The sequence below is a fragment of the Podarcis tiliguerta genome, assembly GCF_965153285.1.
Source record: "Podarcis tiliguerta genome assembly, chromosome: 18".
In the NCBI taxonomy this organism is placed as follows: Eukaryota; Metazoa; Chordata; class Lepidosauria; order Squamata; family Lacertidae; genus Podarcis; species Podarcis tiliguerta.
The window spans coordinates 2,079,094-2,105,743 of NC_139551.1; the positions used below are offsets into that span (position 1 = coordinate 2,079,094).

A 26,650-nucleotide genomic window follows, 5' to 3' on the forward strand; every position below is an offset into this window, starting at 1 on the left:
GTAGTTTTTGCAAATAGCCAGCAGGTGGCAGCACAGCCTTTTTGACTCTGTTTCTAGCTAGAGCTATTCCAGACATAGAATTATAGTTTTCAAAGAGATATTGGGGATCATTTTGGTTCAGCCCCCTGCAATGCAGGAATAAGCGGACGGGTTTTTGCTCAAAGGAACCAGGAAGCGTCTTAGACCATCACAATTTTTGTTGGTGAATTCCCCCCGAAAGGGAATTTCACTTCCCTGAAAAAGCTAAAGCACCAGGCATGGAATGATCACTCTTCGTATGTTTGCGATGGAAAGAAGTAGGTGCAGAAATTTAGCACAGAGCCCAGTGTCTGCTTTCCCCAGAAACTCAGCATTTTTTAGTTTTATTTTTAAATCAAGTCGCTAGTCCTCAATATATTCCCCAGTGGAAGTGAAGGGGGTTGCACCACCACCAAATTACGTCTCTACAGGTTGCAGCATTCACTGTCCTGAGAATTTCAGCTTCAATAACCCATTTCTTTTGGGATTATGGACAATTTGGGGGGGGAGGCCCCATTGGTGAAAGCGCGCCTTGGGTTACAACCTGTTTTCGTTTGCAAACGGACCTTCAGAATAGATTATGGCTGTAAACCAAGGTAAGGTAAAGGTAAAGGGACCCCTGACCATTAGGTCCAATCGTGGCCGACTCTGGGGTTGCGGCGCTCATCTCGCTTTACTGTCCGAGGGAGACGGCGTACAGCTTCCGGATCATGTGGCCAGCAGGACTGAGCCGCTTCTGGAGAACCAGAGCAGCGCACAGAAACGCCGTTTACCTTCCCGCCGGAGCGGTACCTATTTATCTGCTTGCACTTTGAGGTGCTTTCGAACTGCTAGGTTGGCAGGAGCAGGGACCGAGCAACGGGAGCTCACCCCGTCCTTGCGGGGATTCGAACCGCCGACCTTCTGATCGGCAAGTCCTAGGCTCTGTGGTTTAACCCACAGCGCCACCACTGTAAAATAAAAGCTGTGAAGCCGTGCCGGATTTACGTATAAGCTAAACAAGTTCTAGCTTAGGGCCCCGCTCTCTTGGGGGCCCTGAAAAAGTTTAAAGGGGGGAAACTGTATGTACATTTCCAAAATATAAGATAAAAAACAAATAGAATAAAACCCACATGCAGCAACAGTGTTTTGTGTTGTGTAGGCTCCTGTGATGTAAGTCATGGGCCTGCTAGCCTGCTCCCTAAAATATCACTGGTTTGTTCCTTTCTATATACAGGGTGCCAACATTCTGCATGGACTGGTCGTACGGCCGCATGTGCAAATGGCTTGATATACCTATTAGGTCCATCAATTAAAGGTAAAGGGACCCCTGACCATTAGGTCCTGTCGTGGCCGACTCTGGGGTTGCGGCGCTCATCTCGCTTTACTGGCCGAGGGAGCCGGCGTTCAGCTTCCGGGTCATGTGGCCAGCAGGACTAAGCCGCTTCTGGCGAACCAAAGCAGCGCACGGAAACGCCGTTTACCATAATCCATCAATTACCATATAGCATTTATTCAACACAAAAAACAGCGGCCATTTGTCGTTGGCAAAGGACAGCTGGACATATAAAGGGCCCCATTAAAGGTAAAGGTAAAGGTACCCTTGCCCGTACGGGCCAGTCGTGACCGACTCTAGGGTTGTGCGCTCATCTCACTCAAGAGGCCGGGGGCCAGCGCTGTCCGGAGACAGTTCCGGGTCAAGTGGCCAGCGTGACGAAGCTGCTCTGGCGAGCCGGCACCAGCGCAGCACACAGAAATGCCGTTTACCTTCCCGCTAGTAAGCGGTCCCTATTTATCTACTTGCACTTAAGGGTGCTTTCGAACTGCTAGGTGGGCAGGAGCTGGGACCGAACAGCCGGAGCACACCCCGCCGCGGGGATTCGAACCGCTGACCTTACGATCAGCAAGTCCTAGGCACTGAGGTTTTACCCACAGCGCCACCCGCGTCCCTTTCAGGAAATTAGGGCCTCATCCAGCCCTGGCTTTAGCTGAGATTCCTGCATTGCAGGGGGTTAGAATAGATGGCCTCTGGGGTTCCCTTAGCACTCTACGATGACCTGCAAGCCATCTTGGCTAGAGGTGTTTGTGCGTGGAGAGAGAGGCTGCGCAATAATTCCTACTGCGTCTAACAAGCTTTTCCCCCTCCCCTCCTTTTTCTTTTTTTGCAGATTCAGCAGATCTTGGCTGGCGGGAGCGATTTCCCCTCCGCGCTCCTCCTTTCCTAGCCAGCCACCCGCAGTCTCCGCACTGCCTCTCCTCTGCAGTCAATTCCCCCCGCAACCCCCCCCCCACAAAACACACGCAGACACATATATGCCCTCTGGGACATTGCAACTGCGGCACGGAGAAACGCGCGTGAAAAGAGAGATTTGCGGGCCGAACGAGTGGATCTCACCCTCGTCTCCCTGCCTGACGAAGGCAGAAGATTTTGCAGAGGGAGAAAAAGGTCACACAGTTCGCTTCTTCAGACACCCGACCAAACACGTGTCAAATCTTTTATTTCCCTTTTATGAAGATTACCCGCTCTGAGACCCCACAGCTAATTCTCCCCTGGCCTCCTCGCTGGCCCAAGTAGGACCAATTCAGCCAGCTAGCCTTGCTTATTAGATGGATTCCCCCTAAATTGATTCCTGAGCTTTGAATTTTATCGTTATTCGTGTTTTTATGCTGTGTTTTATGCTGCTTTTACAATTGTTTTAAATTTGTTGTGAGCCTGGTGTTTGAACCGGGAAGGGCGGGGTATAAATAAAAATCTATTATTATCATGAATTATTATTATTATTAATTGAGGGGAAAGCAGCACCCAAAATGTGTCTGTTTGCGAAACGAGTTTGCGAAAAGGCATTCATCTTGTCGGCTTTTTCCCCCTTTGGATGTCTCAGAATCGCAAGTTAGCTATCTGGCCTGAATCAAAGGACTGTAGAGTTGCAAAGGGACCCCTAGAGGTCATCCATCTCCACCCCCTTTGCAATGCAAGAATTTCAGCTAAAGCATCCCTGACAGAGGAACATTCAAACTCTGCTTAAAGACCTCCAAGGAAGTCTTCCATCCCACGGCTGAATAGCTCTTACTGCCAGAAAGTTTCCCCCGATAATTTCGTTGGAGTTTCCTTTGGTGGCAAAGGGTTGCAAGGAAGAAGCCCCGACAAACTGCAAGAATTTGCTGAAATAGCGCTGTTGACAAATAGCTATATTAGGCATAGGCCAACTCTGGCCCTCCAGATGTCTGGGACTACAATTCCCATCATCCCTAGCTAACAGGACCAGTGGTTAGGGATGATGGGAATTGTAGTCCCAAACATCTGGAGGGCCGGAGTTGGCCTAGTAAAGGTAAAGGTACCCCTGCCCGTACGGGCCAGTCTTGACAGACTCCAGGGTTGTGCGCCCATCTCACTCAAGAGGCCGGGGGCCAGCGCTGTCCGAAGACACTTCCGGGTCATGTGGCAAGCGTGACAAAGCCGCATCTGGCGAGCCAGAGCCGCACACGAAACGCTGTTTACCTTCCCGTTAGTAAGCGGTCCCTATTTATCTACTTGCCCCCGGGGGTGCTTTCGAACTGCTAGCTTGGCAGGCACTGGGACCGAGCAACGGGAGCGCACCCTGCCGTGGGGATTCGAACTGCCGACCTTTCGATCGGCAAGCCCTAGGCGCTGAGGCTTTTACCCACAGCGCCACCCGCGTCCCGTCAACTTAGGAGTTGGCCTAAGCCTGAGCTAAATAATCCCTAGCGTAGTAAGTTAAGACCTTTGGAGCAGGCATTTAAAAAAGAAAGTTTTTTTTATGAACCGCCCTAAAGGTAAAGGGACCCCTGACCGTTAGGTCCAGTCGTGGCTGACTCTGGGGTTGCGGCGCACATCTTGCTTTACTGGCCGAGGGAGCCGGCGTCCAGCTTCCGGGTCATGTGGCCAGCAGGACTAAGCCGCTTCTGGCGAACCAGAGCAGCGCACGGAAACGCTGTTTACCTTCCCGCCGGAGCGGTACCAATTTATCTACTTGCACTGGTATGCTTTCGAACTGCTAGGTTGGCAGGAGCTGGGACCGAGCAACGGGAGCTCACCCTGTCATTGCGGGGATTCGAACCACCGCCTTTCTGATCGGCAAGCCCTAGGCTCTGTGGTTTAACCCACAGCGCCACCTGCGTCCCTATGAACCGCCCTAGTAGGGCAGTAATTGTTACTTGATAAATTGTCACCCCCCTCCATGGGGGCACCTGGGGCGGACCGTCCCCCCTTCCTATGCCCCTGCCTACAATCCTTGACCACTCACTGGTCCAGCTGGCTGCGGGAGGACGGAGAAAGCAAAGGGTCACCTTCAGAGCTCTGCAGGTCTCCCCCAGCCCTGGTCCGAGAAGAGGAATTCCTCCATCGCCGTGACCCCGAGGAAGAGTGAGGCGGACTCACCTGCGCCTGATAGATGCTGCCAGGGTCCCGTCCTAGTCCCACGAAGCGGTTCGCAGGGGGTGTGCCTGGGGCGGAGTAGGCTGAGGAAGGGAAGGGGGGGGGGGAGGAAGAAAGGAGGGGGAACACAGAAAGGTTTAGAAAAGAAAAGCAAAACAAACCCCCGGCCACCAATTCCCACCCATTCGTGGGGAAACCGCCCAGAATAATCTTCCTTCCTTCCTTCCTTCCTTCCTTCCTTCCTTCCTTCCTTCCTTCTTTCTTATCTTCCTTCCTTCCTTCCTTCCTTCCTTCCTTCCTTCCTTCCTTCCATCCTTCCTTTCCCCCTTCCCTCCTTTCCTCCTTCCTTCCTTCCTTCCTTCCTTCCTTCCTTCCTTCCTTCCTTCCTTCGTATCTTCCTTCCTTCCTTCCATCCTTCCTTCCTTCCTTCCTTCCTTCCTTCCCTCCCTCCCTCCCTCCCCCTTTCCCCTTCCTTCCTTCGTATCTTCCTTCCTTCCTTCCTTCCTTCCTTCCTTCCTTCCTTCCTTCCTTCGTATCTTCCTTCCTTCCCCCCTTCCTTCCTTCCTTCCTTCCTTCCTTCCATCCTTCCATCTTTCCTTCCTTCCTTCAATTTATATGCCCCCCTCATCACAAAATCTCAGAGCGGCTCACAGGACAAAATACGAAATAAAAACCACAAGCAAACAGTTAAAACGAAAAACAACAACCCACCCCCTTCCCACATTTAAGAGGCTGCAGAATGCCGAAAGGGACGGACTGCGCAGAAACGGAAAAGCGGACGGCGAAATTAAGAGAGCGAACTTGTTATAGAAGAAGGGGAGCCTATTTATAATATATTTATATATATTAACAGTCAAAGTAAATTGTGGGCGGAAGTAGAGATAAAAACAAGGGAAGAAAAACAACAAAACGACGAGAGAAACTTTGCGTAATGAAGGCGCCAGAGCAGCCTCTCTGCAGAGGGCATTACACAAACTTTTTCTTTCTTTCTTTCCTTCCTTCCTTCCTTCCTTCCTTCCTTCCTTCCTTCCTTCCTTGTCCTTGCGGTTGCCCTGAGGGCACAGCAGAAATATTTGCTGCTGCCCCCTCTGCCCGCCAGGCTCTTAAGCGTGCCAATCTACAATTTTATTTTATCTCTCCCTTTTTTTAATTGCATCCGTAGCCCCCCTATCGCCGAAGAATGGATGCTTTTGAATTCTGGTGCTGGAGGAGACTCTGGAGAGTCCCATGGACTGCAAGAAGATCCAACCTCTCCATCATTAAGGAAATCAGCCCTGAGTGCTCACTGGAAGGACAGATCCTGAAGCTGAGGCTCCAAGACTTTGGCCACCTCAGGAGAAGAGAAGACTCTCTGGAAAAGACCCTGATGTTGGGAAAGATGGAGGGCGCAAGGAGAAGAGGACGACAAAGGACGAGATGGTGGGACAGTGTTCTCAAAGTGGCCAACATGAGTTTGACCAAACTGCGGGAGGCAGTGGAAGACAGGAGGGCCTGGCGTGCTCTGGTCCAGGAGGTCACAAAGAGGCGGACACCACTAAACGACTAAACAACAAGCCCGTCTATCTTTCAAAGAGCTCGATGTGGTGTTCATGCTCCTCATTACTATCCTCACACGACCCTGCGAGGTGGTACAGGCTAAAAGATCGTGACTGGCCCAAGGCAGAGTTCGAAATTTGCCAGGCTCGTTTTGCAACCGAGTGAAGATTCCTGGGTGCCAGGATACGGATCCTTGGACCTTGCCTGTTTTCCCACGCTAGCAACGCCCCCTGCAGAATTCTACCCACGATTATTTCATCTGTACAACCGGAATGAATTTCAGGAACCAAAACGTCGTCTTGAAAACTACAAGCTTCTAACCGCCTAGCCCCCCAAAACGGCAACTTAGTCAGAATCCACACAGTCCAAAGCAAACAGATTTAGATCAGTGTCTCAGCTTCAAAACACAACATTGGCACCCGGGACGTTTCCGAGCACAATTCAAAGTGTTGGCGCTGACCTTGAAAGCCCTAAACGGCCCAGTATCCCTGAAGGAGCATCTCCACCCCCATCATTGAGCCCGGACACCGGGGTCCATCTCTCGAGGGCCTTCTGGCGGTCCCCTCCCTGCGAGAAGCGAGGTTACAGGGAACCAGGCAGAGGGCCTTCTCGGTGGTGGCACCCTCCCATCAGACGTCAAGGAAATAAACAGCTTTCTGACTTTTAGAAGACACCTCAAAGCAGCCCTGTTTAGGGAAGTTTTTAATGTTTGGTATTTTTTAATATTTTTAATATTAGGGGGACGCGGGTGGCGCTGTGGATAAAACCTCAGTGCCTAGGGCTTGCCGATCACATGGTCGGCGGTTCGAATCCCTGCGGCGGGGTGAGCTCCCGTCTTTCGGTCCCAGCTTCTGCCCACCTAGCAGTTCGAAAGCACCCTTAAGTGCAAGTAGATAAATAGGTACCGCTTTATAGCGGGAAGGTAAGCAGCGTTTCCGTGTGCTGTGCTGGTGCTGGCTCGCCAGAGCAGCTTCGTCACGCTGGCTACATGACCCGGAAGTGTCTCCGGAAAGCACTGGCCCCCGGCCTCTTAAGTGAGATGGGCGCACAACCCTAGAGTCGGACACGCCTGGCCCGTACGGGCAGGGGTACCTTTACCTTTACCTTTATTTTTAATATTCTGTTGGGAGCTGCCCAGTGTGGCTGGGGAAACCCAGCCAGATGGGTGGGGGATTGTTGTTGTTGTTGTTGTTAATCAATGAAAGTCCTTCATTACACAGATGCTCCTTTGGCTAGATCTGAGTCTGCAAGAGGCTGTTTCGGATCGACGGGCCGCAAAGCTTCTATTTAGCCGCAAACTATTCAGTTGCAAACCACCAGAAGGGACACTGTTTTGATTTCCACAGGTGCATTTTAAGCTAAGGTTACAGTCAGTCAGTTTTATTGCACATAGCCAAAGGCTGCTGCTAAGGTTACAAAACATCCCCGTTTCCCGGGGACAGTCCCCGGATTTGCAAATCAGCCCCCTGCCGAAATCCTATCATTCCTATTGAAGTTAAAAAGTGTCCTGGATGCGTTGAGAAAAAACCTGGTAACCTTATTTTAAACTGGCCCTTTGCCCAAGCCCTTCCCATCGGCAGGTCGGGGCTGCCGCTGTTTCGAACCCAGGTCTCCCCCGCTGCTGTCGGTGCCGCCGCCCCTGAAAAAAAAACAGCCCCCTCCTATGAAAAATGCTGCCACGCTCCAAATCCGAAAAATGGAAACGCAAGACTGTGGTCTGTGAGCGTGTCTGGATTTGGGGGTTTGGGGGGGTGGGTGGAATTGGGCATGGGTGGGCATGGCTGCTGGGCCATTTGGGAGGGGGCGGGCAGGCGGGATCGGGTTGGGGGGGGCGTTTTTGAGGCTTGCTTACTGGGAGACGTCGGCGAAGTGGTCCCTCCCTCAGACGTGGTCGCGATGGGTTTGGTGTCGGGTGAGATTGCCAGGCGGGGCAGACCCGGGGGGGGCGGCGGCGCCAACATCTGGGTGGGAAGGTAATGCCCAGGAACCTTCACTTGTCCACCTCCATTTAACTAGGGGGGGGGGACACAAGATGGAAAACAAAAGAAGAGACACAAAGCTGGTTAACAGAGCCCTCAGAAGAGCCCCCCGGTGGAGAACCCCCCCACTTAGAAAAAACGGGGACGGCGGCTGGGCAGGATTGGGGAACACAGGCATTTCGGCCAGCTCAACGCGGCGTCCCCATTTGTGACCCCCCCGCAGTGGGTAATTTGAGGTAGACTACCTCTCTTTCAAATCAGAACCAGTGAAGGTCCTGTGTGAGTGCCTGGAGGCGGTTGGGGGATGGATGGCGGCTAACGGATTGAGGTTGAATCCTGACAAGACAGAAGGACTGTTTTGGGGGGACAGGGGGCGGGCAGGTGTGGGGGACTCCCTGGTCCTGAATGGGGTGACTGTGCCCCCGAAGGACCAAGTGCGCAGCCTGGGGGTCATTCTGGACTCACAGCTGTTCATGGAGGCGCAGGTCAATTCTGTGTCCAGGGCAGATCCGTCTGGTACGCAGGATGAGACCCTCCCTGCCCGCAGACTGTCTGGCCAGAGTGGTGCATGCTCTGGTTATCTCCCGCTTGGACTACTGCCATGCGCTCTATGTGGGGCTACCCTTGAAGGTGACCCAGAAACTGCAATTAATCCAGAATGCGGCAGCCAGACTGCGGACTGGGAGCGGCCTCTGGGACCATATAAACCCGATCCTGAAAGACCTACATTGGCTCGCAGGACGTTTCCGAGCACAATTCAAAGTGTTGGTGCTGACCTTTAAAGCCCTAAATGGCCCAGTATCCCCGAAGGAGCGTCTCCACCCCCATCGCTCAGCCCGGACACCTGGGTCCATCTCCCAAGAGCCTTCTGGTGGTTTCCTCATTGCAAGAAGTGAGGTTACAGGGAACCAGGTAGAGGGCCTTCTCGGTGGTGGCACCCTCCCTTCAGATGTCAAGGAAATAAACAACTTTCTGACTTTTAGAACACACCTCAAAGCAGCCCTGTTTAGGGAAGTTTTGAATGCCTGATGTTTTATCGTGCTTTTATATTTTTGTTGGGAGCTGCCCAGAGTGGCTGGGGAAGCCCAGCCAGATGAGCAAGGTATAAATATTATTATTATTATTATTATTATTATTATTATTATTATTATTTGGTGATGGTGGTGGAATTTAGGCATAAGGCTATTGCTGGACTGTTAAGCTTTGCTTTGCGGCATTTGAAAACCCATTCCTTTATTTTATCGTTTTTTATTTTATTTTAGGATCAGTAGGGTGAAGTTGCAAAAGCTGGAATAAAGATCGAGGGAGGGGAGCGATCTGTGGACCCCCCCCCCCATATTTATGAGAAGGGCAGGGGGAAACCACATGCCGCTAGTGGGCGGGGCCAGAGGCAAAATGGGCGGGGTGACAAATGCAAATTTATGCAGTAGGCTAGTTTCTTACATGGACTTTCTCACAAACACACATACAGATCTGTCTGATCTACTACAGTGGTGCCCCGCAAGACGAATGCCTCGCAAGACGGAAAACCCGCTAGACGAAAGGGTTTTCCGTTTTGGAGGTGCTTCGCAAAACGAATTTCCTATGGGCTTGCTTCGCAAGACGAAAATGTCTTGCGAGTTCCTGCGGTTTTTTTTCGCTCCCCACCCCCTTTTTCTAAGCCGCTAAACCGCTAATAGCCTTTTAGCAGCTAATCCGCTAATCCCTTAAGCCTTTAATAGCCGCTAATAGCCGCTAATCCGCTAATAGCGCTAATCCGCTAATGGAGTTGCTTCGCAAGACGAAAAAACCGCGAGACGAAGAGACTCGCGGAACGGATTCTTTTCGTCTTGCGAGGCACCACTGTACCTCTAGAGTCGCAAGAGAGCGCCGGGACTAAAATAGTTTACCCAAAACTGCACTCCTGTGGTTTATCCCCACGACGGCTACTCACGGTGGGTTTTAGTAAAGCAAGCAATTTAATAAAACCATATCGAGCGACAGAACAACTCGGCCACAATAAGGAAATTCTGCCCACGGTACGACTATTCCCCACCTAGACGTTTTGACTCTGTGCCGCCTTGTTTGCATAACTTAATAATTCCAAAATATAGACACGCTTTCACTCTCGCAAGACTGAATATACCGCCCTCGGCTGTCCTCAAGGGACGATTCCAAAAAATCCCAGTGGGAAAAACGGTTATGTCCCTGTGGAGATGGCAGTCGTGAAATCGACGGCTCACGTTCTTCCAGCCTGCAATCTTTGCAAAGATTTGAGGAGCGAAGTTATCACCCCTCTTTTATTGTCCAGTCCGGGTCTCCCAACCACCGTTACAGTCTCCATTCCCTCGGCAGATCAAGCTGAACAGGCGATAGATAGCAAAAGCTGCAAGGGTTTTAAATGGAGCGATTAGAATAAGACCCACCATTTGACTATTGATCCGAACCCCCAAAATATAATTTAACTTTTTACATTTATCCCCTGTATACAGCGGTACCTTGGTTCTCAAACGCCTTGGTTCTCAAACACCTCAGTTCTCAAACGCCTTGGTTCTCAAACGCCTTGGTTCTCAAATGTCTTGGTTCTCAAACACCTTGGTTCTCAAACGCCTTGGTTCCCAAACGCCACCAACCAGGAAAAGTGTTCCGGTTCGTGGACGATTTCCGGAAGCTGGACGTCCGCCACGGCTTCCGATTGTGCGCAGAAAGCTCCTGTGGCCAATCGGAAGCCGTGCCTCGGTCGCCGAACGTTTTCGGACTTCCGGAACAGATTCCGTTTGGCACGCCTGTATTTTAATGGAGGGGGGAGGAAAAACATGGACTGGATTTCCCCTGGACGTGCCGTATTCCGGATATGTCCAGGAAAATCCAGATGTACTTCAACCCTATGCAGGGAGACGATACCCAAGGAAATAAAACAGGAGCAAATATGGAAGTGAGAGCTGGACCATCAAGAAGGCTGACCACTGAAGAATGGATGCTTTTGAATTCTGGTGCTGGAGGAGACTCTGGAGAGTCCCATGGACTGCAAGAAGATCAAACCTCTCCATTCGGAAGGAAATCAGCCCTGAGTGCTCACTGGAAGGACAGATCCTGAAGCTGAGGCTCCAAGACTTTGGCCCCCTCATGAGAAGAGAAGACTCCCTGGAAAAGACCCTGATGTTGGGAAAGATGGAGGGCACAAGGAGAAGGGGAAGACAGAGGACGAGATGGTGGGACAGTGTTCTCGAAGCTACGAACATGAGTTTGACCAAACTGCGGGAGGCAGTGGAAGACAGGAGGCCCTGGCGTGCTCTGGTCCAGGGGGTCACGAAGAGGCGGACACCACTAAACAACAAAAGTTTTTCACAGGTAACATTGGCTCGTAAATGCAGTGTGTGTTTTTGGAATGTGGGGTCGGGCCTCCTCTATTCCCCCCCCCTCAGCTGCCCTGCAGGCAGCCTGAGCAGTAGGTAGGTACTCCTTTGATGGGACCACCTGCTGGTGATGGAGCCGGGAGCCCACCCGGGTGGAGAGCAGCCTTGAAGCAAAGCATGATGCACATCAAAGATGCCTTTATATGTTATGCATATCGACGGCCAGACCCGTCTCTCTCTCTGTGTGTGTGTGTGTGTGTGTTTGTGTGATGGTTGCAGAAGGCAGGGAGAGTTTGATTTGGAGACTGCTGGAGATTCCCAGCTTCAAAGCAGTCCAAAATCTGCCTCTGGCTTTCCCCCTCTCGTAACACGCCCCATGCTGCTCCCCCATCTCGCTGCGATCGAACCGATAGCCGACTGCCTTCCATAAACATGGCCATAGAATCATAGAATCATAGAGTTGGAAGAGACCACCAGGGCCATCGAGTCCAACCCCCTGCCAAGCAGGAAACACCATCAGAGCACTCCTGACATATGGTTGTCAAGCCTCTGCTTAAAGACCTCCAAAGAAGGAGACTCCACCACACTCCTTGGCAGCAAATTCCACTGTCGAACAGCTCTTACTGTCAGGAAGTTCTCCCTAATGTTTAGGTGGAATCTTCTTTCTTGTAGTTTGGATCCATTGCTCCGTGTCCGCTTCTCTGGAGCAGCAGAAAACAACCTTTCTCCCTCCTCTAGGTGACATCCTTTTATATATTTGAACATGGCTATCATATCACCCCTTCACCTCCTCTTCTCCAGGCTAAACATGCCCAGCTCCCTTAGCCGTTCCTCATAAGGCATCGTTTCCAGGCCTTTGACCATTTTGGTTGCCCTCCTCTGGACACGTTCCAGTTTGTCAGTGTCCTTCTTGAACTCTGGTGCCCAGAACTGGACACAGTACTCCAGGTGAGGACTGACCAGAGCAGAATACAGTGGCACTATTACTTCCCTTGATCTAGATGCTATATTCCTATTGATGCAGCCCAGAATTGCATTGGCTTTTTTAGCTGCCGCGTCACACTGTTGGCTCATGTCAAGTTTGTGGTCAACCAAGACTCCTAGATCCTTTTCACATGTACTGCTCTCAAGCCAGGTGTCACCCATCTTGTATTTGTGCCTCTCATTTGTTTTTTGCCCGAGTGCAATACTTTACATTTCTCCCTGTTAAAATTCATCTTGTTTGTTTTGGCCCAGTTCTCTAATCTGTCAAGGTCGTTTTGAAGTGTGATCCTGTCCTCTGGGGTGTTAGCCACCCCTCCCAGTTTGGTGTCATCTGCAAATTTGATCAGGATGCCCTTGAGTCCATCATCCAAGTCGTTGATAAAGATGTTGAATAAGACCGGGCCCAAGGCAGAACCCTGTGGCACCCCACTAGTCACTCTTCTCCAGGATGAAGAGGAACCATTGATGAGCACCCTTTGGGTTCGGTCAGTCAGCCAATTACAAATCCACTGAGTGGTAGCATAGTCAAGACCGCATTTTACCAGCTTCTTTAAAAGAATATCATGGGGCACCTTGTCAAATGCCTTGCTGAGATCAAGGTAGGCTACATCCACTGCGTTCCCTGAGACTGAGTCCAAACCAAAGGCCAGGCAGAACAGCTCTGTCTTGCAGGCCCTGCGGAAAGATGTCAAGTCCCGCAGGGCCCTGGTCTCTTGTTCCACCAAGTCGGAGCCAGTACTGAAAAGGCCCTGCCGCTAGTTGAGACCAATCTAACCACCTTGCGACCTGGGACCTCCAAAAGGTTTGGGAAGTTTCTGCCTGGCGTAATGCGCATTTCTACACACGGCCGCTCAGAAACCGCCGCAGCCCGGCCCAAACAATCCGCTAGTCCTCAAGAGGGCGAGGAAAAACCGCGCAGGGGAGAGGGGCAGCATCGTGGTATCTACAGGGGCTTGAGGAGTGCGAGTTGAGCGAGAGCACCGAGTTGGCAAGTCCCAGGACTTCCCCCGAACCCCAAAACCACACGGGGACGAGATATGCGGTTCCTTACCGGTCCCGGCTGCTGATTGGACGGGTCGCAGGCCAGCGAGACGAGGTCTTTCAGAGGGTCTTGAGGGTTCAGGTGCGGCGGGTACCGTATGGCTGTGTGTTGGAAGTAAGTGGAGGCCGTCTGGGGCAGAATCGAGGTGGTGGGGAAATGTAGCGCAGAGGATGGGTGAGGGCTTCGGGCGATACCTGCAGGGGACAAATTAATAATAATAATAATAATAATAATAATAATAATAATAATAATATTTTATTATTTATACCCCGCCCATCTGGCTGGGCTTCCCCAGCCACTCTGGGCAGCTTCCCAAAAAAATATTAAAACACTGTAATACATCAAACATTAAAAGCTTCCCTAAACAGGGCTGCCTTCAGATGTCTTCTAAAAGTCTGGTAGCTGTTGTTCTCTTTGACATCTGAAGGGAGGGCGTTCCACAGGGCGGGTGCCACTACCGAGAAGGCCCTCTGCCTGGTTCCCTGTAACTTGGCTTCTCGCAGGGAGGGAACCGCTAAAATGACTCCCAGGCTGCGCACCTGGTCCTTCAGGGGCACAGTTACCCCATTCAGGACCTGACGGAAACGGTGGAGAGAACATCCTTAGGAGAAAGGAAGGGCTTTTAAAAGTTGTGCCGGAAGCAACTTGAGTCAAAAAATAAGAGGTGGGCTGTGCCAATTTGGACGGCTGGGGCTGAGGAATCACATACCGTATTTTTCGCTCTATAAGACTCACTTTTTCCCTCCTAAAAAGTAAGGGGAAATGTGTGTGCGTCTTATGGGGCGAATGCAGGCTGCGCAGCTATCCCAGAACAGCCAGAGGGATTGCTGCTTTCGCTGCGCAGCGATCCCTCTTGCTGTTCTGGCTTCTGGGATTCAGAATATTTTTTTCCTTGTTTTCCTCCTCCAAAAACTAGCTGCGTCTTGTGGTCTGGCACATCTTATAGGACGAAAAATACGGTATATGTTGAGAGTCTCTGCAAGCAGAAAGCTAGCAGTGCAAGGACTCGGTTACTTTTCTACTTGCGAGGGGTTTCAAAATGAGGCGGCTCCCCTGCAACACAGACACACGAACCCAAAGCGGCACATTCAAGCTTTAGGGAGAATTCTCCTGCCTTATTTTGCCCCCTTCCTTGGCGACCCCCGACCTACCGCTGTGTACGGCGATGACGGGACGGTGGTGTTGTGTAAAACTGCTCAGCCGGGGCGAAGTATCTTGCGGAGACGGACTGTTGAAGGGAGACTTGTCCATGTCTGGCTTTTTCGGAGAAATCCCTGGGGAGGAATTTGAGGAAGAGTCAACGTGTTTATCTACACCAATAGGCCCCCTAAGTTCTGCACCTTGCGCCCTCTAAGTGTGCTTTCCAAGGCACCTATTAATTTTTATTATTTATACCAGGCATAGGCAAACTCTGGCCTGTTTGGGACTACAATTCCCATCATCCCTAACAAACAGGACCAGTGGTCAGGGATGATGGGAACCCTAGTCCCAGACATCTGGAGGGCTGGAGTTTGCCTACGCCTGATTTATATTACAATTTTCTGCATTTCAATGAATACAGCCATAACATTCACAACCATCGACTTCCCTTCCTCCCCTTCTACGGTTTCATTCCTTTATCAACTCCGTATTCTAATCACGCCCCCTATGCTCACATTTCTCTCTTCCCCCTATATCTTCAATACTTGTAAAAGCCATTTGCACGTTCAGAATGTAGGCATCCTATATATAGAACGGAGCAAACCAGTGATATTTTAGGGAGCAGGCTAGCAGCTGAGGACCATGACTTACATCCTAGGAGCCTACACAACACAAAACGCTGTATGTAGGTTTTATTTTATTGGTTTTTTTATCTTGTATTTTGGAGATGTGCATCCAGTTTTTCCCTCTTTAAATTTTTTTGGACATCCCCAAGAGAGCGGAACTCTAAGCTAGAGCTTGTTTAGCTTATACGTAAATCCAGTACTGAATATCAGGTGCGGCTCTGATTTAATTCATAAAACTCATCCACCATTCAATGGCAGAAGAGAAACCGGCTTCTGTAATTCCGGGACTGTCCCTGGAAAAATAGGACACTTGGGGGAGATGGGAGAGAACGGTTGAGTTTGGAAGGAACCGTTCAAGATAATCTATTCTGCAACCCCTTGCAATACAGAAATCTTTTGCTCAAACCCACGACCTTGAGAATTAAAGAGCCTACCTGTCGCAGCTCTGTCTGAGTCTTGGGCAAGCCTGACCAATAATTTTTAAAACTCCCAAGATCAATGATGAGGATGAGGATTTATTAAAATTGTATACCGCCCCAAACCTGCAGGTCTCAGTTCACTGAATAATATGACAATATAAAAATGGAAAATACCGTATTTTTTGCTCTATAAGACTCACTTTTCCCCTCCAGAAAAGTAAGGGGAAATGTGTGTGCGTCTTATGGAGCGAATGCAGGCTGCGCAGCTATCCCAGAAGCCAGAACAGCAAGAGGGATTGCTGCTTTCACTGCGCAGCGATCCCTCTTGCTGTTCTGGCTTCTGGGATTCAGAATATTTTTTTTCTTGTTTTCCTCCTCCAAAAACTAGGTGCGTCTTGTGGTCTGGTGCGTCTTATGCAGCGAAAAATATGGTGCATAAGCGATGGCTCACACAGAATACCATTTTAAATCTTTTTTAAAAATTATATTTATGAATACGTGGAAGAACTTTGACATCACTGGCCGGGCTCCTAAATCACTCCCCCCCCCTTTATACGTAAATCTGACACTGTGTGTGACACCATGCAGAGGGGACCAACTGACCAGAGGGCTGGCAGCCACGTGCCCCTGAGCTTAAGAAGGCTGGCAACTCCTGCCGTCTCCGACGTCCTTCTGGCAACGGGGTGGAAGACAGGGCAGAGAGAGGGTTAATCCCCTCTCGGCTTAGCCCCTGCCCTCCAGGCAGCGATTTATCTGGGGCAGTCGTTCTACGCGGCGCCACTAAAGGGTTTAGCTCTCTCCCAGACGTTCATTGAGAAGGATTTTACAACCAGAACATCCAGTCCGGGGATTGAAATAAAGCTCTTCTCGCAGAGGATCCGAACACGTCTCACGCTGGAGGGGAAACGACGGCCGGCTGGGAGAACAGGGGTGGGGAAGCCCCGACGTTCCCCACCAGCCAAATGCACAAAGATACTTTTGGGGACAGGACACGGGTGGCGCTGTGGGTTAAACCACAGAGCCTAGGGCTTGCCAATCAGAAGGTCGGCGGTTCGAATCACCGCAATGACGGGTTGAGCTCCCGTTGCTCGGTCCCTGCTCCTGCCAACCTAGCAGTTCGAAAGCACGTCAAAGTGCAAGTAGATCAATGGGTACCGCTCCGGCGGGAAGGTAAACGGCGTTTCCGTGCGCTGCTCTGGTTCGCCAGAAGCGGCTTAGTCCTGCTGGCCACATACCCGGAAGCTGTACGCCGGCTCCCTCGGCCAGTTAAGCAAGATGAGCGCCGCAACCCCAGAGTCGTTCATGACTGTACCTAACGGTCAGGGGTCCCTTTACCTTTAGACCTGGAGGAAAGGGATGTGGGAGGCGCTGTGGGTTAAACCACAGAGCCTAGGACTTGCTGATCAGGTCGGCAGCTCGAATCCCCGCAATGACGGGGTGAGCTCCCGTTGCTCGGTCCCTGATCCTGCCTACCTAGCAGTTCAAAAGCACCTCAAAGTGCAAGTAGATAAATAGGTATCGCTCCGGTGGGAAGGTGTTTCCGTGCGCTGCTCTGGTTCGCCAGAAGCGTCTTAGTCCTGCTGGCCACATGACCCGGAAGCTGTACGCCGGCTCCCTCGGCCAGTAAAGCGAGATGAGTACCGCAACCCCAGATTCGGCCACGACTGGACCTAACGGTCAGGGGTCCCTTTGCCTTTTAATTTTGGGGATAGATTTGCAAGCTAACAATAGGGGAATGTTGGGGCTTCGCCACCAGCCAAATGCTGAACAATACTGTTGGGGATAGCTTTGCAAGCTAATAATAAGAATAATAAATTTTTGAATGGGTTTTAATTGAGATGGATAAGATTTTGGAACGCAGAAATTAAGTAAAAAAAAAAAAAGGAAACCATTCATTCTAGCATGCAGGGGGTGAGACCCACCTAATTATATAATTCGGCATCTGAATGATTAGGAATAGTAATTGTACAGCGGAAACTCGCTTTTTCGAGTGCCTTGGAAGCTGAACGATTCAGAACCCGGACGCCGGAAACCCAGAATGTTTTTGAACATGCCTCAGAAGTCGAACACCATAAAGAAGGCTGATGGCCGAAGAATGGATGCTTTTGAGTTCTGGTGCTGGAGGAGACTCTTGAGAGTCCCATGGACTGCAAGAAGATCCAACTGATCCATTCTGAAGGAAATCAGCCCTGAGTGCTCACTGGAAGGACAGATCCTGAAGCTGAGGCTCCAAGACTACCTCAGGAGAAGAGAAGACTCCCTGGAAAAGACCCTGATGTTGGGAAAGATGGAGGGCACAAGGAGAAGGGGACGACGGAGGACGAGATGGTGGGACAGTGTTCTCGAAGGGACCAGCATGAGTTTGACCAAACTGCGGGAGGCAGTGGAAGACAGGAGGGCCTGGCGTGCTCTGGTCCAGGGGGTCACAAAGAGGCGGACACGACTAAACGACTAAACAATAACAGGCTTCCAAGGCGTTTCTCCATTTTCTGAATGGAATTTGCCGATTCCACATGAAAAACACTTATGTCCCTGTGGAGACGGCCGTCCCGAATCGGTGGCACATGCTCTTCTGGCTTGCCCTCTTGATAAAGACTCGAGGAATGAGATTATCACCCCTCATTTATCGTCCATTCTGGGTCGCCCAGCCACTGCCCCAGTGTCCTTTCTCTGGGCAGATCAAGATGAGCAGATGACAACAAAGGTGGCAAGGCTTTTAGCTGCGGCGATCAGAATCAGGTCCACTCTTTGACTCTTGATTCAAAACGCATTCTAAATAATTGACTTTCTTATTTTGAATCTTTGTATATCGTATTGTTGTTTTATTGCTGCGGCCGACGGCTGACGCAAATAAAGATTCATTCGTTCCTACTGCTCCCCCAATATTTCCCAGCTTCTCCACTCTGCAGCCTCTGGACTGTGCCCTTCTGCAAACCCCTGTTCTAAATCTATACTGGCCTCCTCTTCTCAGGAAGGTGCAACCCCGGACAAAAGCTTGGTTTCCTGAAGGTTTGGGGGCGGCCTGGCTCCCCTCCGACTTACCCCCTTCCATGTCTTCCGTCCAATTTCGGCTGCTACTCGTGGGGGAACTGGGCGACGTGTAATATTCGCCCCCCGGGCTGCCGTCCAAGTCGTCCTCCATCGAGCCAGACTTATGACGTTTACTCCTGAGGTGAGGCAGAAGGGGGAAGAGAAGTTAGGGTTTGGGTTGTTAACGGGGAAATCCGAGGGCTCCCTTGGACAAAAAAACAAGGACACCAGCCAGGAATACCAGAGCAAAACAGCAGCCAGTAGGCTTGGTCTTGACTGAAGACTGTTGAGACAGGACTCCCACCTGCCACCAGGCGGAACAAGATAGAAGCCCCAAACAAAAGAGAACCCAAACTTTTATTAGCTGCTAATCCCCAGGTTAGGGACGTGGGTGGCGCTGTGGGTTAAACCACAGAGCCTAGGACTTGCCCCGACCTTCCCCACCAGCCAAATGCAGAAAGATACTTTTGGGGACAGGACGTGGGTGGCGCTGTGGGTTAAACCACAGAGCCTAGGACTCGCCGATCACAAGGTCGGCGGTTCGAATCCCCGCAATGACGGGGTGAGCTCCCGTTGCTCGGTCCCTGCTCCTGCCAACCTAGCAGTTCGAAAGCACATCAAAGTGCAAGTAGATAAAGAGGCACTGCTCCGGTGGGAATGTAAACGGCGTTTCCGTGCGCTGCTCTGGTTCGCCAGAAGCGGCTTAGTCCTGCCGGCCACATGACCCGGAAGCTGTATGCCGGCTCCCTCGGCCAATAAAACGAGATGAGCGCTGCAACCCCAGAGTCGGCCACGACTGGACCTAATGGTCAGGGGTCCCTTTACCTTTACTAATCCCCATGTTAAAGGTAAAGGGACCCCTGACCATTAGGTCCAGTCGTGGCTGACTGTGGGGTTGCGGTGCTCACTAGGAGAAGTCTGTGGGGTAGCAAGGGAAGGCAATGAAAGGATGGGAACACAGCACCACAACTCCAAGCCTGGACTCACCCGCTGGAGGAAGTGCTGGGGAGCGTCCTCCTCATGCCCGTACCCGAGGGGTTCAAGTCGTAGGCCAGGTGGCCCTGCAGCTCCCCAAGGGAGAAATTTGGCCCTGTGCCCGTCACCACCGGCGCTGCGGAGAAGGCAGAGAAAGGGGGTCAACCTTTGTTTATGTACGCCACAACAGCTGCAAGAATACTTTTGGCCCAGAGATGGAAGCAGCAGGAACTCTGGAAGTTTGCAGATAAAGATGGTTGAATACAGTGGTACCTCGGGTTAAGTACTTAATTCGTTCCAGAGGTCCGTTCTTAACCTGAAATTGTTCTTAACCTAGAATCATAGAGTTGGAAGAGACCACAAGGGCCATTGAGTCCAGCCCCCTGCCAAGCAGGAAACACCATCAGAGCACTCCTGACATACGGTTGTCAAGCCTCTGCTTAAAGACCTCCAAAGAAGGAGACTCCACCACACTCCTTGGCAGCAAATTCCACTGTCAAACAGCTCTTACTGTCAGGAAGTTCTTCCTAATGTTTAGGTGGAATCTTCTTTCTTGTAGTTTGGATCCATTGCTCCGTGTCCGCTTCTCTGGAGCAGCAGAAAACAACCTTTCTCCCTCCTCTAGGTGACATCCTTTTATATATTTGAACATGGCTATCATATCACCCCTTCACCTCCTCTTCTCCAGGCTAAACATGCCCAGCTCCCTTAGCCGTTCCTCATAAGGCATCATTTCCAGGCCTTTGGCCATTTTGGTTGCCCTCCTCTGGACACGTTCCAGTTTGTCAGTGTCCTTCTTGAACTGTGGTGCCCAGAACTGGACACAGTACTCCAGGTGAGGTCTGACCAGAGCAGAATACAGTGGCACTACAGAAGCACCACTTTAGCTAATGGGGCCTCCTGCTGCTGCCGCGCTGCTGGAGCATGATTTCTTTTCTTATCCTGAAGCAAAGTTCTTAACCCAAGGTACTATTTCTGGGTTAGCGGAGTCTGTAACCTGAAGCGTCCGTAACCCGAGGTACCACTGTATGTGGAGTTGGCAAAGCTGACGGGGAAGATCCGGAATCAGCGCGACAAACTATTTCAAAAGGACTGGAGCAAATTTAGAATTTGTTTGAAAGAAAATGGCAAACATCTGAAAACGTTTGTAGGCTTGGCTTGAAAGGTTTGGTGACGTGAAATTAAGGAGCTGATTTACATATGAGAGGGTGAATGTTAAAAGAAGATATAATGTGGTTACAGAAATGCGACTGTAATGGTTCTAGGGGTTGCTCGTGCGTAAGCCGGTGCAAACACCTGGCTGGGTCGCCTGAGTGAACCTTTTCTGTCCGGACAGCCACTCACCCGTGGCTGTCTCAATCGCTGGCAGAATCCGTCAGTGGGCGTTTCTTAAACTTCTTCCAGCAAAGAAGCTCTTTGACGCCTAGTCTCCTCCTACTCTCTCTGTGCGAAAGCCTTCTGTGCAAGGAGGGCGTAGGCAGCGGAGGACCTCTACTCTCCCCGCTGGTCCCCGGCAAGGAGTCATGGGACCGCCTCGCCGCGTCCCCCATCTGCCCCCCTTCTCCACTGGTGCTACGCTGATTCTCTTCCCCAGAAGATGGGCTGCCTCTCCCAATCCCGGGACGCTCTCCGGAATCCCTCTGGATTTTGCTCTCTCCCTCCGGCACTGATGGCAGTTCCCTGACCGCGACGAACCCGTTAAAGATACGTGGAAGTCAGAAAGAAGGAGGGAAGGAAAACGATGCTCTTTCTGAGCAGTACTTTAAGTTACGGATTTGTGTCAACAAAAAAATAAAATTTTGCATCAATAAAAAATTAAAATTATGTTTAAAAAAAGAGAGAATGGGGGTCAACAAGCTGTGCGTTGGGGGGGGCCTCCGGTTTGACAAACAGGAAGACTTTCGTCCCCGGCTGGGTGGGTCCTGAGTTCGAGGTGCGCGTTTCCTCCGGGATCTCACTGGGATCAAGATGGCGGGTCGAACCTGCCACTGCAACGATTCCAACCAAATCTGACTGGACGCCCCCTGGGCTCAAGCAGACAGCTTTGCACCAGTGTTTGGGCAGAACTGGGCGCAAACCTTTTCTTCCTTTCCAAATTATTTGTATTAGTTTTCCAGTTTTTTAGCAAATCGGCACCAAACAACACCAAATGTAATGCAATTTCCCCATTAAGTTGGCTCCCGCCTATTAAGTTGGTGTTCTTTCCCGTTTATTGCTTTATATTGCATTATTTATTTCCGTTTTTTTTTCCAAAAAAGAGCTCCCGTCTGCCATTAATTGCACTGCCAACCGGAAGTCGCATTATTTATTTCCGGTTCACACCCCATTTCTTAGGTCTCCCCATGTTATTTTCAATTTATATATTCCCCCCCTCTTTTCTTTCCCCTTCTCCCTCAGCTGTCTATTTGTCAATTCCTGCTCGTATACTTTCTGATTCCCTTAAAAGCAAAATAAAAAAAGAGCAGAAGCAAAACAAAGGAGTTCGTTCTGCCCAAATTGGACGCCATCTTGAATCACGGCCAGGAATCAAATCAGTTTTGTCGACACGGACTGGGAGCAGCAATTCCTCCTTGCACAATTATGACCGTGCAGCTGCAGAGTGCAAGACTGCTTGTGCAAAAGTTACTGTGCCGGCACAATGCAAAAAACAAACGAACACCAGAACCTCAGGCCAGGTTTTCACGAAGACCAGCTATACCACAAGCAACCAAAAGAGGCCTACTCACTCCGGGAAACTTGGATCAGCTCCGTGACGCTGAACACCCCGGATGTGACGAAGTTCTCTTGGAAATCTGTCGCGTCTGCGGAAAAAGGGGGAGAGATTAATTGAGCACGGGGAGCATAACGACCCGGGAGGAATTGAAACAGGGATGCACAAAATAGATGCTTCGTTTTCCTTTTTATTAAAAAGAAATAAATTGCCAGGATGAAACAGGAGGCATTCCCTATTTAGAAGAAGCACTCCTTGTTCAGAGGAGGTATTCTCTGTTTAGGGGAGGTATTCTCTGTTTAGAGGAAGTATTCTCTGTTTAGAGGAGGTATTCTCTGTTTAGAGGAAGTATTCTCTGTTTAGAGGAAGTATTCTCTGTTCAGAGGAGGTATTCTCTGTTTAGGGGAGGTATTCTCTGTTCAGAGGAGGTATTCTCTGTTCAGAGGAGGTATTCTCTGTTTAGAGGAGGTATTCTCTGTTTAGAGGAGGTATTCTCTGTTTAGAGGAAGTATTCTCTGTTTAGAGGAGGTATTCTCTGTTTAGAGAAAGTATTCTCTGTTTAGAGGAGGTATTCTCTGTTCAGAGGAGGTATTCTCTGTTCAGAGGAGGTATTCTCTGTTTAGAGGAGGTATTCTCTGTTTAGAGGAGGTATTCTCTGTTCAGGGGAGGTATTCTCTGTTCAGAGGAGGTATTCTCTGTTTAGAGGAGGTATTCTCTGTTCAGAGGAGGTATTCTCTGTTCAGAGGAGGTATTCTCTGTTTAGAGAAAGTATTCTCTGTTTAGAGGAGGTATTCTCTGTTCAGAGGAGGTATTCTCTGTTCAGAGGAGGTATTCTCTGTTTAGAGGAGGTATTCTCTGTTCAGGGGAGGTATTCTCTGTTTAGAGGAAGTATTCTCTGTTTAGAGGAAGTATTCTCTGTTTAGAGGAGGTATTCCCTGTTTAGAGGAGGTATTCTCTGTTTAGGGGAGGTATTCTCTGTTTAGAGGAGATATTCTCTGTTTAGGGGAGGTATTCCCTGTTTAGAGGAGGTATTCTCTGTTTAGAGGAGGTATTCTCTGTTTAGAGGAGGTATTCCCTGTTTAGAGGAAGTATTCTCTATTTAGAGGAGGTATTCTCTGTTTAGAGGAGGTATTCTCTGTTTAGAGGAAGCATTCTCTGTTCAGAGGAGGCATTCTCTGTTTAGGGGAGGTATCCTCTGTTTAGAAGAAGCACTCCCTGTTTTGAAGAAGCATTCTCTGTTTAGAGGAGGTATTCTCTGTTTAAAGGAGGTACTCTCTGTTTAGAAGAGCAATCCTCTGTCTAGAAGAATCACTCCCTGTTTAGAAGAGGTATTCTCCGTTTAGAGGAGATAATCTCTGTTTAGGTACTCCCTGTTTAGCAGAGGCATTCCCTCCTAAGAATCAGGGATGCTTCCGTAGCCAGGATTGCCAGGGAGCAAGGATGATGGGAGTTGTAGCATCTAGAGGCCCTCAGATACCCACATACCTGACCTAAGAGGTACCGCTTCCTTACTACATGCGAGAGACGGAGGGATGCCTCTGTTTAGAAGAGGAATTCCCTCTTGAGGAAAGAAGAGGAAAAACAGGGAGCATGGGGGGTCTCCAGCTTGCGGGACTCCAACTCATATCAGCCCCAGCCGACAGCTTGGCCAATGGTCAGGAATGATGGAAGTTGTAGTCCAACGGCATGGCGTTCTCCTCCCATCCCTGCTATAGGGACATAAGACGTTTCTCCTCTTCCCACTTTTGTGCGCTGAGCATTCCTCGACTCACCCAGCGTGATGATGGGCTTGCTGTCCTCCTGGTCAGACCCGATTCCCGTCCTAGGGCTACTGCTTTGATCCGAATCTGGAAAGGAAAGATGGAGGCGTGAGCTTTGCGACTGCAAACAGGATAATGATATCTCTGATTACCTCACGTCGAAATCCCTTCAGAGATCCGAAAACAGCATTTGGGACTTTTTAGCTTAAAGAAACCAGGATGCGGGTGGCGTGTGGTCTAAACCAGTGCTCCCCATGGGCCTCCAGCTGTCTTTGGACTACAACTCCCACCATCCCTTGCTAGCAAGACCAGTGGTCAAGGATGATGGGAGTTGTAGTCCAAAAACAGCTGGAGGTCCAAGGTTGGGGAACACTGGTCTAAACCACAGAGCCTAGGGCTTGCCGATCAGAAAGTCGGCGGTTCGAATCCCCGCAATGACGGGGTGAGCTCCCGTTGCTCGGTCCCTGCTCCTGCCAACCTAGCAGTTCGAAAGCACGTCAAAGTGCAAGTAGATAAATGGGTACAGAGCTCTCCCCGTCATTGCGGGGTTTCGAACCGCCGACCTTCCGATCGGCAAGTCCTAGGCTCTGTGGTTTAGCGAGATAAGCTTGGCGTTAAATGCGGACTGAATCAGCTGCCTCCTCAATGGCTGATCTTTGACGGGACTCTATATCCGGGGCAGCCGACAGTCCAATCTTTCCACCGACCAAGATGAGAAAGCAACAAGGTGGAAAAGGGAGAGGAGGAGGCCGAGGGAACGCTCCACAAGGGAGGGGGTTCTAAAAAGAGTGAGGGGCTGCCAGCTCTGCAGGGAAGGGGGGGACCTAACTGGGCTCCTGAGCAGTGGCGTAGCGTGGGGGGTGCAGGGGGGCCTGGCTGCACCGGGCGCAACATCTGGGGGTTAGGGTTAGGGGGCGCAAATTACTTGCCTTGCCCCGGGTGCTGACAACCCACGCTACGCCACTGCTCCTGAGCCCCACAGTTGTGCCACAGACAAATGTACAGTGGAACCTCTGGTTACATACGCTTCAGGTTACATACGCTTCAGGTTACAGACTCCGCTAACCCAGAAATAGTACCTTGGCTTAAGTACTTTGCTTCAGGATGAGAACAGAAATCGTGCTCCGTCGGCGCGGCGGCAGCAGGAGTCCCCATTAGCTAAAGTGGTGCTTTGGGTTAAGAACAGTTTCAGGTTAAGAACGGACCTCCGGAACGAATTAAGTACTTAACCCGAGGTACCACTGTATTCAACCATCTTTATCTGCTAAAGTGGTGCTTCAGGTTAAGAACAGTTTCAGGGTTAGAACGGACCTCCGGAACGAATTAAGTACTTAACCCGAGGTACCACTGTATTCAACCATCTTTATCTGCTAAAGTGGTGCTTCAGGTTAAGAACAGTTTCAGGTTAAGAACGGACCTCTGGAACGAATTAAGTACTTAACCTGAGGTACCACTGTAGTTCAAGGGAGCCATGGGCCCAAAAAAGGTTGGAAAACCCTGGGCTTAAATGCTTGGGTGAGATTGCGTTGCAACCGGGTGACTTTCTGCTGCAGTTTTTGTGTGTGTGCGTGCGCCGGACCGGACCTCCCTCGAAGGGAGAGCCACGGGGACTCTCCGTGCAGAGAGAGGTGGGGAGAAAAAACTCGCCCACTGCAGCAACTCGCCTCCCCACACCCGGCTCGCCCGCCCCCTCCTCCCTCCTTCATCAGAGACACAGCTCACGCCTCGGCCAGGCTGCAGCCCAGAGCTCCCCGTTCCAGGCTTTCCATCTTATCTAAAAATAATCAGGCTCTCCGGGCCGTCAGCAGAGCAGACGCTGAGCTCAGCACTAATGGTTCCTAGTAGCATCCTGGATTAGACAACCGCCCCCCCCTACTCCGCTCTGCCTGCCCAGGCTCTGCTCTTTCTCGGCCCCCCACCCACAGACAAAACGCCCCACATGAAAACCCCTCTTCCTTCTGCAGAAATCCGCACGTTCCCTGCTGATCGTTGAACCAGGAGTCGGTTTTTGAACCAGGGTCTTTCTTTCCATGGGTGTCATAGATGTGGCCGTGGGGGGGGGGGAGAGGGGGCAGCTGAGACCCTGCTAGATCCTTAAAAATTATTGATGGTACACAATGAATGTTGGTGCTGGAGGAGACTCTTGAGAGTCCCATGGACTGCAAGAAGATCAGACCTCTCGATTCTGAAGGAAATCAGCCCTGAGTGCTCACTGGAAGGACAGATCCTGAAGCTGAGGCTCCAAGACTTTGGCCACCTCAGGAGAAGAGAAGACTCCCTGGAAAAGACCCTGATGTTGGGAAAGATGGAGGCCGCAAGGAGAAGGGGACGACGGAGGACGAGATGGTGGGACAGTGTTCTCGAAGCTACCAGCATGAGTTTGACCAAACTGCGGGAGGCAGTGGAAGACAGGAGGGCCTGGCATGCTCAACGACTCAACAACAACACAATGAATTGAGGCTACCTCCTTTATACAGTGGTGCCTTGGTTCTCAAACTTAATCCGTTCCGGAAATTCCATTCCGAAACCAAAGCTTTCCAAAACCAAGGCGTGCTGCTTTCCCATAGAAAGGAATGAGAAACGGATTAATCCGTTTTGGACTTTTAAAAACAACTCCTAAAACAGCAATTGAACATGGATTTCGCTATCTAGCGAGAACGTCGATCCATAAAATGAAAGCAACACACAATGTACTGCAGTCGCACAAGCAATCCATCAGTA

At 50.6% G+C, this 26,650-nt stretch overlaps 1 protein-coding gene across 5 annotated transcripts in view; it reads right to left on the reverse strand.

The window, feature by feature from the left end:
* Positions 1–26,650, reverse strand: part of NFIC (nuclear factor I C) — a 91,426-nt gene that overhangs the window by 3,244 nt on the left and 61,532 nt on the right. For 3 of the 5 annotated variants that reach the window (XM_083421676.1, XM_083421674.1, XM_083421675.1), the window contains exons 3-10: positions 23,942–24,016; positions 22,186–22,260; positions 19,472–19,595; positions 18,497–18,621; positions 14,421–14,543; positions 13,279–13,463; positions 7,782–7,941; positions 4,397–4,476 (exon numbers count right to left, since the gene is read on the reverse strand). In XM_083421676.1, coding sequence (XP_083277802.1) covers positions 4,397–4,476; positions 7,782–7,941; positions 13,279–13,463; positions 14,421–14,543; positions 18,497–18,621; positions 19,472–19,595; positions 22,186–22,260; positions 23,942–24,016 — 947 coding nt within the window. The remainder of the gene's footprint in view (positions 1–4,396; positions 4,477–7,781; positions 7,942–13,278; positions 13,464–14,420; positions 14,544–18,496; positions 18,622–19,471; positions 19,596–22,185; positions 22,261–23,941; positions 24,017–26,650) is intronic. The other 2 variants (XM_083421678.1, XM_083421677.1) reach the window with 1 other exon arrangement.